The following is an 11,532-nucleotide window of genomic DNA, read 5'->3' as shown; positions in this document are numbered from 1 at the left end:
TTCTGGCAACTTCTTGAACAGAGTCTGACAGAAGAGGGGGTCTGAAAGAAGGGCTTTCTCTGAGAAGATGGGGACAGCCTGGGATCTTCCATCTTGATGCTCTCCTATTAAATTGACATCTTATAATTATACATACATGTGGGGGTACAGTGTAATGTTTCTACCGACACAATGTGTTATGGTTAAATCAGGGCCACTAGCTTATCCATGAACTTAAATATCTATCACTTCTTAGATGGGTTATTAAAAATCCTCTTTATTGGCTGAAAAAAGATACTACTGCCTGCCATTTATGGCTCCCCCACTGTGTGCAGAACATTAAACGTCTGCTAATGGCTGACTGCCTTTTGTGTCTCCCAGAGCAATAGATCAGGTCTCACTCAGCATCCTGTTAAATTCTTATCTAGTCTTGAGGGAATGGGTTAGCACCAGCAGGCAGCCTCGGGCTGACAGCAACCTTGAGAGAAGACATCACTGAGGTCACCCAGTATCTGTCCATCAGAGCTGTTTTATATGGAGCTTCACGGGACAGCTTCAGAACATGAAAAAATGGGAGCATGGTTCACGCTTTGTGATGCAGGCTCCTAGGAATTAGAGGTGTGGCTCCAGACTCTGGCTCCCAGAACTGGAGAAACTCTTCATCGGAGCTAAGGGAGTTCGGAGAGCAAGATTACACAATGAAAGGGACCAATTGTTCCCTAGACCACAAGCAGCCCTATGAGTCCTCAGTGGGATGTTCATAGGAAGAAAGACTCGGCTAAGCTCTTGGGGCCTGGCCTGGTCCTGGTGGACCAGCTGTAAGTCACTGAAAAGGAAAGAACAGAACATAAGAATCTAGAAAGCTGCCGGGATGGCTGAAAGAGGCAGGGCCTGAGAGGTGTGATAGGAATTTGGGTGGGTAGCCTCCATCCACAATACCGGGTGACTGAAGGAACCACGGGAAGCGGAGCAGAGGGGCACTAGGAGGCTGGTATGGCCGTGAGGAGAGGCATAAGGCAGGGTGGGGCTGATGGTGGTAATGGAGCCTGGGACAGGGCCTGAGTGAGCCCATTGAGGAGACAAGACAGCAATACCAGGAAATACTGGACGAGAAAGTCCCAGAAGGAATCAAAGAAATTAACTGTGGAGCAGAAAGCATGACCTTGGCTGAGTCAATGCGAGACAACTTCTGGAAAGTCAACACTGAAGACGAAATTATTCCTTACAAAGCTTGTGAAGGTACACTTTAGCTATCTGAAATGCAAATTAAAATGGCTATGTGCTTCCTCTGAGAGTTCAGAGCCTCCCCAACGGCAACACCACTAGAACAAGTATGAGCACAATGCGGGGGTGGGGGGGGGGGTGGGGGGGGTGGGGGGGGTGGTGGTGGTGGTGGTGGTGGTTCACAATAAACAAACTACTACAAACACTGAGACTGCACTTGAGGCCTCTGAAGCCAGGGGGTCAGTCACGGGCACGTGTGATCCAGGATGGCAAGGAGGAAGACTAGTGCCCACATTCTATACCGGGCTCCAAGCTAGGGGACCTCAGAGGACAAAGTCCTGGGAGAGTTGCTCAGTGCTTTAACAAGACTGGGAGATAATACGGAGTTTTCAGAGAAATACTAGGTTTCCTGAGTAAGCTGAGTACACTAGGAAGCCAGACAAGGTGTGGAGAAGGGGGAAGGGCAGGTGCCGGGCAGAGCCCAGCTGGCAGCCTATCAGAGGCGTTCATGCCATAGCTGACCCAAATATAACCAAGTCCAAGCGCATGACAAGGGGTACCATGTAGGGATCTGGGGGGTGGTCCCGGCTCACATCTTCCCCAATAAGTCCAGTATGGGGGTATGGGGACATGGGGGGATGGTGAAGCTTGAGGAGAAAATTCAGAAGAAGGAACTGACATCTTTTCTTGGTGTGTAATTTTTCTGACAAGGACATTGGTGTATGTATCATTTTCTGAAACTTACCATGGGTAAAAATTTATTATTATTATTACTATTATTATTGAAATAGAATGGCATCAGTTTCTCCTTTTCCTCCTTCCAGCCTCATGTTTCTCTGCAAGGTGATAGCCTTTTTCTTTGATTATTATTGTTACATATATTTGCTTATAGAAATATATATATATATATATATATATATATATATATATATATATATATATATATATAACACTTGCTGAATCTGTTTTTGTTGCTTGAATATATATGATTTCATGGCTGACTACTCTGCATTGAATAACTAAAAAGGGGCCCTGGAAGAGGTTAATTCTTCTCCTAGAAGTCATCAGTTGCCTATAGATCCTTGTCTAGAGTTGAACCCCACAAAATTTCCCCCCTTTCACATTCTCATGCCCAGTGATACTCCAGTTTTTCCAGCCTTGTTTGTGCGGCCACTGGAAACCGAGGCAGCTTTGCAGGGCTAGTGAGGTCTTGGACCTTAGAAAAGAATCTACCATGGTCACTTGGCTAGACAAGCCTCTCTCCTTACTATATTCTAAATCGTATCCTTAACCCTACAGAAAAGTGTAGCCATGAGCCCTCATCAAGGAAACTGCTCTTTACAGAAAATAGAGGTCATCATAGAAAAACCACAACTGGGCACAATGCGGAGATTGTGGGTAGCCCGGCCCCAAAAGGATACATTCACGCCACAGCTCCCGTATCTGTGGCTCAGGGAACATCACGGAAGGCAGATGGAAAGTCTGTAAGAGCCAGCACAGGAGAAGTCTGCTGTGAAACAGTCTCTCCATGGGTAAAATTTGAAAAGGTGTTTGGAAAGGTTTCCTCACCAAGGAAAGGGAGAGCTGGCTATTTCCAGGGAGAGTGGGCACTGGTGAAGGGCAGCCAGTGTCTATGTTCACACAGGCCTGTCTTTGCCCAGACTCAGCCAAGTTCTGGTTCTGCCATCTTGACCCGCAAGCTGCTTCTTCCGTCTCTGCCCGAGAGGCAGAAAGAAGTTTGCCTGGCAACGTCATCTACACAGCTACCTGGACGAGCATTTGCTGAGGGCCTGAAATTATGAGTCATTAGCTTGTAAGCCTCAACTTTTTCACCCTTTGAGATTGGAGAACACAGAGCTGAGGACTCTGCATCTTTGCTCCTTCCTCAGCTCTTGGTTTTGTGCAAGATAAATATGACAAACCCAAACAGAACGCATGTTCCCAATGTTCATATCCCAGGTAGGCACCAAGAGAATGACAGTCACTGTCAAGAGAGTGTCAGGTCCATCGGTCATTACGGACAATAGGAACAAGGTGGCCACTCCCAGTTACCCAAATCTTAGAAACACCTGCAGCCCTAACCCCACCTCTGCTAGGGAGCATGTCCTCTGCCTTGCTCCAGCCATCCTTCGGGGGTCAGTGGTCTCTTCTACCTGTCCTCTTAACAGTCGAGGCTCTGCTCCATACTTGAGACACAACGACAGTGGCCAGCAGGAAGGCGCTGAGCCCCAGTATTAGAATTTTGGGCTCTCCTGCCAGAGAGGCTTTTGTTCTTAGACTCCACTTTCTGTAGGGCCAGAGAAGAACTCAGCTATGCCCTGGCCTGGGTGTAAGTCAAGTTGTCTAAGCGCATCATTCCAAATAGAGATTATGTACCTGTCTTCACTACCAGTGGTCAAGTACTAGGATTAACCTGGGGCCTGTGAAGCCTGTGTCTCTAGAGCATGGGATGGAAAGCCGAGGGAAGATGGGGGAAGTCTCTGGGGGAAGGCTGCAGAGCCTTGTGGGGCAGCAATCTAGGCCTTCCTGTCTGGACCACCCAATGGGCCGTTTCCTGAGCCTCTCACTCAAGTGGGCACAGGATACCTACCTGATAACACCGCTGAGCCATCCAGGGGCCCCAAGCTGCCTACTGTAGAGACAAAACCAGGCTATGTGGTCAGGGCCACCAACGGAAGCACAACTGAGGTCATGGGCAGACAATATCTGTCATGTGATGCCATGGAGAGAGTGGCAGGGGAGCTTGTCATAGCCACTGAGGCCTGTGAGTCCCTGCCAGCGGTGGATACCTCAGAAAATTCCACTGGGCTATGGGGGCGGGGGATGACAAGAAGCAGGTGTGACTCTCTAGCCACCATGGGCCCCTAGGGTGATTACCCTGACCCCGTACCTCATAATGGACCCAGTGAGGCCAGAGTAGATCGTTCAGATGAGGCCCAGAGACCACAAAACCTCCAGGGCCTCTGTGCCACATTGCTGGCCTTAGCCTAGCCAGGCAGTCTGTCAGGCATGCCTTAGCTGAGAGAGAAAGCGCGAGAAACTGCAGCCTCTGGGAGATATTAATCAGCCCGCCTGTGGAAAAGGCTTCCCGGTTGGGCTGACGCAAGTATCAGGGGTGGAATAATCACTGTCTTCCAGGGGTTAGACACCAGCAAGGCCCAGGGGAAGGGAGGAAGTGGGTTTCTGTGATTTTACCAAAGCTGTTTCTGTAGATTAAGACCTCAAAGAAGACTCCTAGGGAGGCACAAGTTCCTCTTCTTGCTAAAATGACATCATAGAGGTGACAAGTACCCAGTTACCTGCAGTGGGGGTAGCTAGGTGGCCCCCTGACAATCACGTTGGATGTATAGGACTGGGATTTTTCATTGTCCCTGGTTCCCTGGGCAGCAGCAGGTATCAAGTTGCATACAAAGGGTCTCTCCTGGGACCACATCTGCCTCCTTTGATCAGGCCTTTTACTTCTTTCAAGCTTTGGTGGCCTGCTCTCTTGGGCCCAGGCCCCTGCCTCAGGGGTGTCCCATTCCTCTGACCATCAGAGGTGTGGGTCTTCCCATCTAACTCACTCTCTGACACTAGGCTGTCAAAACCCCTCAAGGTCACCCCAGAAAACAAACTCCGGGCCACTCAACCCTACTGTTCCTCCACCTCTGACCCCATCTCCTTCAGGGTCTGACCTATCTCAGAGAGGACACAGAAGCCATTTTTCCCCTCTTCACATTAAACCTGGGACCCCAACACGCTATACCTTCTGCACCAGACAGGTGGGACCCTCACAGGCAGCCTTGTCCTAAGGTCTCTGTCGAGGGGATGCTGTGACCTCTGGTGAGGGGGCCCTTCCTGTGTAAGTCCCATGAGGCATGTGTTCACCCGGCACCCAGGTGAACAGGCGTATCTTGTACACCACCAGCCGGTTTGTCCCTGTCTGGAAAGGTCCTTCTCTAAATCTATGACTCCGCTAGCTGCTGCCATGCTTCAGAGACTCTTGTAGAGGACCTGGGTTCAGTTCTCCACACCCACATGGCGGCTCACAACTATCTGTAACTCCAGTTCCAGGGGGACCAACACCCTCTTCTGGTTTCTGCAGGTACTGGGCAGGCACATGGCACGCATCCATACATGCAGGCAAAACATCACATGCACAGAGTAAATATACAAAGTGAGAACAAATTTTAAAAAGGACACATTTGGAGAGTCTTCTGTTTTCTTGCTCATTCCTCAGCCCAAGGCCACTGGCTTCCACCCAGCATCCCAGTGTGGCTGTTTCCAGAAGCTTCAAGACTTTCTCATCGAAATAAGACACGTCCTCCTCGTGCTACTGGCCCCTCCAGCCATGCCGAATCATCTCCTAAATCCGCCCCTTTCTGTGCTGTGGAGGGGACACCTGGCCTCTGGGGCCAGACTGACCTATTCACATTCAGTCCTGGTGATGTCACCTCAGGCCAGACTCTCTGAACCTCAGTGTCCTCATCTGTAAAATGGAGGTAATGATAGCCCTGCCTGATAGGCCTGTCGCTGTCACTTCACCATGACAAGGACTTCGCTCGTGACACCTCCTCAGTGCCGCTTGATAGGCTTAGCTGCGACAGCCCTGAGCACCAGCCCTGAGCACCATCTAGATCTCCCCATCCCTATCAGAACCGAGTCCAGCCTCTCCACTCTTTAGGCCCAGAGGGATCCCCCGAGCCCTCCTCTGACTGCTTCCCAATGTCTCAGCCATCTCAAACTAGACAAGGCTTCCTGGGACACTTGACTGTATCCTCTTGCTGGCCACCAACATGTTTTAATGCTATAGCATGAAGAATCATTCCCTTTCGATAAACTTTATAATTACTTTTATTGATTGAAAGTGTCGTTATTAGTATTTGAGATAGCTTCTTGTCACATTGCCCAAGTGGCTTCAAACTCCTGTGCTCAGATGATCCTCCTGCCTCTGAGCAGCTGGGACTACAGGTCAGCTACCATATCCAGCTTAGTATCATATTTCCAACAAGAAATAAACCCTACTAATGCCAACGTTCCCTCCTTTCCCTTTTCTCTTTAAAAACAAAAAACAAAAAAACCCGGTTTCTTTCTTTGTGTGTGTACGCTAGATGTGTACATGTATATATGCATGTGTATATGTGTATGACGTGTATTGTATGTGAACCTAAGTGGTGCATGCATATGTGTGTACATGCATGTGTGTGCACCTGTGTGTGTGCATATGTGTGCCTGTGCAACTGCGTACGTGTGTGCAGAGGGTACCTATGCCAGTACACACACGTGAGGCCAGAGGAAGACCTCTGGTGCCCTGCTCTCTCCTCTCCACCTTAAGAGGATATCTCCCACTATACCTGGAGCTGGGCTGGCAGCCAGCAAGCCCTGCAATCCTGTCTGTGGTTTGCCGTGCTTGGATTACAGGCACACATGGCTGGCTATGCCTGGTGGCACACGTGGCTGTGCCTGGCTTTTTATGTGGGCGTTGGAGATTCAAGTGCTCTTACGCGCTAGGCATCTTCCTGGTCCCTGCCATTTTTTTTTTCTAAACACCAGTGCGGATTCGTTGTACAAAAGGGAAGGTCTCATTATGGCATTTTCATAAACCTTGCTCGTACCCTACCGCCCCCACCGTCTCTACACGTCCACCAGTGCTGCTGGCAGGTCTTCATCGCTACAACACAAAACCAGGACTTTTAAGCAGGCAAACAACAGACGGAAGAATGCTTTGCCACCACAGCTTTAAAACTCTTAGTTTTGGAGCTGGGCATGGTGGTGCATGCCTTTAATCCCAACACTCAGGAGGCGGAGGCAGGCAGATCTCTGTGAGTTCAAGGCCAGTCTGGTCTACAGAGTGAGTTCCAGGACAGCCAAGACTAAACAGAGAAACCCTGTCTTGAAAAACCACAAAAAAAGTTCATTGTTTTTGTTTTGAATTCTCTCAAAAAAAAAAAAATCTTACTTACATAAAAACAGAGGTTTTCCTCAGTGAGGAATCACGCTCTGCATGCTCCAGTCTCCAAAGCGCTTATACCAAAAGTAAGAGCAAGCAATGATAGGGAACTCAGGGAACAAAGCCCGGCCCTGGAGCGCTGGGGACCTCGTCTGAGTTAAAGTCACTGGTAGGTGTGAATCAGAGCTCCTCAAATGCCACCCAGGGTCTCACCAGAATGAAAACCTTTGGTTCTGAAAGCCGAAGGTGCCATGCTGACATTGCAGTCCTGAGGACCCCGGAAAGAGGAATGAGGCGTTAGTCCACCTTTCCTCAAGGCTGGGGTCTGTTTTATCTAGGGCGCCTGCACACAGCAGTTGCAAGTCATTTGGCTGGGTAATGCCTCCTGGGCTCTCAGACTAGTCCCAAGACTCCCCCATGCTGCCTACTGAGATTTCCCTTAGTTATGGAGCATGCTCTTATCCGCATCCGGGAGTCAAGGCCCCTAGCACAAGCTCTGCTTGGCTGGGCCGGGAGTTCACGGGCCATAGACACTCGTCCCCTCAATCGAAGCCTTTACTTCCCTTGCCGCTACACGCTTATCTTTCACCATAGTTGCTTCTGCTCTGAAGACAGAAGCACTCAATTTCCCCTGCCTCAGCACAACGTGCTAGTCTTCATCTTCATCTCCCCATGCTGATCACATCATACCACATCCCAACCCGAGGCCTCGTTTCTCCACCGGATTCCCCGTAGCCCAGCCCGGTTATCTTGAAGAAACATTTTTCTAGCTCCATCACATACATCTTCTTAGCAAAACTCCAGCTCCCCATGTGTCATGGCCTGTTGACATGCCTCATGGGCAAGGGAGCCACCTCATCCTTCAGGGACTGTCCCCTGGCTCTCTACCCTGCTGGCTTTCCCACTTTCTTTCTGGATGTGGTTTCTCAGGTCCTTTGCGGACTCCCCCATAACCGTCCCTGTTCGCTTCCCACCTCTGCAGGCCAGCACCTCTGCATTCATGCTCCAGGGTGGACTGGAATGTAAACCCCTCACTAGAGCTTTCCTTCAGGGAGCTGCTCTCCTCTCTCCTCTCTCCTCTCTCCTCTCTCCTCTCTCCATGTACCCTCCTCGCTCAAACTTGTCAACGCCACCTGCTCAGCCTTCCAGCACCATGCTTCCTCCAACTCCCAGTGACATTGTTCCCGAGGGCCACCTTCGTCCTTAAGTCTCCAAGCCCAATTATGTGTGCTATTAGAAAGAAGACCCAGGACTTGTAGCCATATCTCCATCAAGGGCTTTCTCCTCTAGACATGGGCCTCAGCATATTGTCCCACTGCACTGTCCCGACATTAGATTAATTTAAGAGAAGGCTGAGCTCCATCTGCCACCTGCCAGGAATAAGGGTCAAGGGAGAAGCTGCCTAAAGACCTAACTAGCTCTAGCTACCACCTGCCCGAGTGCTTGACTGTGGGTCAGAACACCCACCAAGCTCAAGTCTTCTGCAGTGACTCCGGTGGCCACCACCTCCACCAGGTGGAATTCAGTAAGGATCGGGTTTGTACAAGGGATGGTAGGGTGAGGTCCCACTGCACAGAGGGCCCGAGCTGGCTCGGAGCCAGGCCACTGCCACCACTCTTTTCCACTCCATCCATCTCCATGACAAAGGAAGACGATGGCCTTTGAATAAGCAGTCTTGCTTCCCATGTCGATGATCTCGAGTACTAGAAAGTGATGAATAAGTCTGTGGTTTGCTATGGAGGTTCCATGTCAGATAAAGTTCCTTCCGATGCCTACCCCCTCCCCCCACCGCCCCGCCCCTACAAGTTGTAAGCGCATATAAGGTGGAGGCCACTGTGGCTTCTTCAGAATCCGCTTGAAGGACCCGAACGAGACACAATGGTTCTTGCCAGCTCCACCACCACCAGAGTCCTCTCCATGCTGCTCCTGCTCACGATGCTGTTCCACGGGGCACTCCAGATTCCAGTCAGTCCCTCAGCTCCCTCGGGCACAGCCAGCACAATGAGTTGCTCCTCAATTGCCAAGGAGATTATGAAGAAGCTCAACGTGAGTATCTGGCTGAGGTTGGCCTGGTGAAGGCTGCCTCCGACGGGTGCCTCAGGTCCACAAGCTCCTTGTTTCTTTCTCTCTGTGTCTCCACAGGCATCCCGACTCGATGACGTGGACGCCAGAGATCAACTCAGGGTAAGAGCTTGGCCCGGCTTTGGGGCATACTTGGGTCGCATCCATCTCCTGCCTGGGTGACTTCAGCCATGTCACACTCCACTCTGCCTTGTTCAGTGTTTGCATCTGTCTCAGTGGGGCTGTCAAGGGAACCACCAAATGACTCTCTAGGCCTTACCCTTACTTAGCTGGGGTTCAGAACATGCCACAGTCTTGGCTGGAAAAAGGAAAGTTGTATTTTAGGATATACGATGAAATGACAGCTATGGGTGAACCTGTCACAGGCCTCTGGCTCCACGTTCAGTGGGAAGCCATGGACTGGCAAATGGGCTGTCCTCTGTGACCGCGTCTTGTGTCCTTCGCCCTCCTTAAAGCTGTTCGTGTTTTCCACTTCCACCAGCTCCAGACGTTATGTTCCCAGTTCCAGCCAGATGCAATGGCTCTGGCTTGTCTTCGTTTGCTTGGACCTAACATGAAGTCCTTTCCAAGCCTGCTGGATGTCTACCTGTCCCCTCCTTGGGGGCATGCTAGGGTCCACAAGGGTTTTCTTCTAGGTGTCTAGAAATTCTTGTTTGGGTTGAAGCGTTAACCGTGGCATCTGGCATCTTCGGCATAAGTATTTCCCCTGGCCAATTCTCTGCCTATTCCAGAGCTTGTCTGGGGAGGTGTGTTTTCCTCAAGTACAGACAAATCTGCCCAGGCCCTTCACACAGCCCACAGACAGCCAGGGGTTAGGACTTGGTGCTTGGGAGGGGCAGGTCCTTGCCTGGGACATGCACTTGCTCTTGGGTCCCAAGAAGGGACCAGGAATGAGGCTGTTCAAAGAAACCTCTAACAGCAGGCTCCGCTCCCTAGCTCTCACACTCCTTAGCTCTCACATTCCCCAGCTTTTACCTCCCCAGCCCGCCCCCGCAGCTCTTACATGGAGGATTCTTTGCCCTCTCAGAATAACGACTCGCAGAGAGCAAACCTGTGCGAATTCCTGAAAATGAGAAATCAATTGAATATAAAGGATATCAAGACCAATCTTGAGGTGTGTGGAACTGCTAAGGTCTTAGGGGATCCCTGCCTTCATTCTTCCCAGCATTTGGTGCGGAGGGAAGCATGGCCTGATCCTTTTTTGAGGGATCTGACTGTGTCTTGGTGTCTCTCCACAGAACCTTGAGCGTTGCCTGCCGGTTGTGAATACCTCCAACGTAAGCTGCTCTTCTCTCTACATACCCTGTAGCTAGTGTCTTTACCCATAACCAGACTTATAGCTTGCTATGGCCCTCAGCAGCCTGTTTACCTCTAATGCCATTTTCTCCGGTCCTTCACAGAAGACAGGCATCTTCCTTGAAAATAATCCGGATGACTTCCAGACGAAACTAAAGTACTATGTGAGCCAACTTAAGAATCTGCAGCTAACACCTCGTCCAACATCTGACTCTGCTTTCTGCCCCGAGTCCAAGGAATGATAAAACAACAGATCGACTGGAATCTGAATGTCCCTCTTGGTCCATGCCAGGAGGGAGATTTCATTTTGCCCCATAGCATCAGATGTATGATCAACTTATCTACTCTCTGAATTATGTTCCCAGTTTATTCCATCGAGGCTATTTATTTATGTATTTATGTATTTATTTATTTATTACCTTCTGCAATGTGAAGTATATCTATTTTAGCCAAGGAGTGGTTTCTCCATGTTTTGAAAGAAAAAAATGACTCCAAGGGAGATGGGGACATGTCCCTTTGTTCCTTGTGTTTTAACAGGCTTTTAAACACTTGTGGAAATGAATAATAAATTATTATATAAATAATAAATTATAATAAATAATTTTGAACAAATGAGCTTTTTTTGGTCCAGTGTCTTAGTTTGGCTTCGTCTCTGTGACAGTCTGGGTGAGACTTGTGGGTCATGATCTTTGGGTGCAGGATAGAGCCTGCCCCCTGAGCTCCTTCTCCTATCACATTCCTGCCATCCCCTGCACAGAGGAATGACCTCAACTCCCACATCACAAGCAGCCACACAGCATGCAACGTGTGCCAGATCTTGGTCTGGACATTTAACCTGTGCTATTGAATACTTCCCTCCTCCTAAACCAGAGTGTGCGATTTCTGTTTTATGGGAATACTGAAGTCCAGTGTGGCAAAGCAATGGCCCAGTAAACACAGCTTCTAAGAAGCGCCCCAACTCTAGGACTCAGGCTTGGCTCCTCTGGATCATTATGCTGAGGACTGAAATCCCATGGAATGCC

At 49.8% G+C, this 11,532-nt stretch overlaps 1 protein-coding gene across 1 annotated transcript; it reads left to right on the top strand.

Moving 5' to 3' along the window:
• The first annotated feature begins 9,010 nt into the window (after positions 1 to 9,010).
• On the top strand, positions 9,011 to 10,752 carry LOC102923645 (interleukin-3). Its single transcript, XM_076543983.1, has 5 exons — positions 9,011 to 9,178; positions 9,275 to 9,316; positions 10,167 to 10,328; positions 10,453 to 10,491; positions 10,615 to 10,752. The coding sequence occupies exons 1-5, from the start codon at positions 9,011 to 9,013 to the stop codon at positions 10,750 to 10,752; spliced, it is 549 nt and encodes a 182-aa protein (XP_076400098.1).
• Positions 10,753 to 11,532: the final 780 nt, after the last annotated feature.

This window comes from Peromyscus maniculatus, chromosome 8 (assembly GCF_049852395.1).
Source record: "Peromyscus maniculatus bairdii isolate BWxNUB_F1_BW_parent chromosome 8, HU_Pman_BW_mat_3.1, whole genome shotgun sequence".
Taxonomy (NCBI): domain Eukaryota; kingdom Metazoa; phylum Chordata; class Mammalia; order Rodentia; family Cricetidae; genus Peromyscus; species Peromyscus maniculatus.
This window is presented reverse-complemented; position numbering and strand designations above follow the sequence as displayed.

Coding starts and splice junctions, on each gene's coding strand:
- LOC102923645 (XM_076543983.1), top strand. CDS start 9,011: ATGGTTCTTGCCAGCTCCACCACCACCAGAGTCCTCTCCATGCTGCTC. Junction 9,317..10,166: donor ACGCCAGAGATCAACTCAGG/GTAAGAGCTTGG, acceptor CACACTCCTTAG/CTCTCACATTCCCCAGCTTT. Junction 10,492..10,614: donor CGGTTGTGAATACCTCCAAC/GTAAGCTGCTCT, acceptor GGTCCTTCACAG/AAGACAGGCATCTTCCTTGA.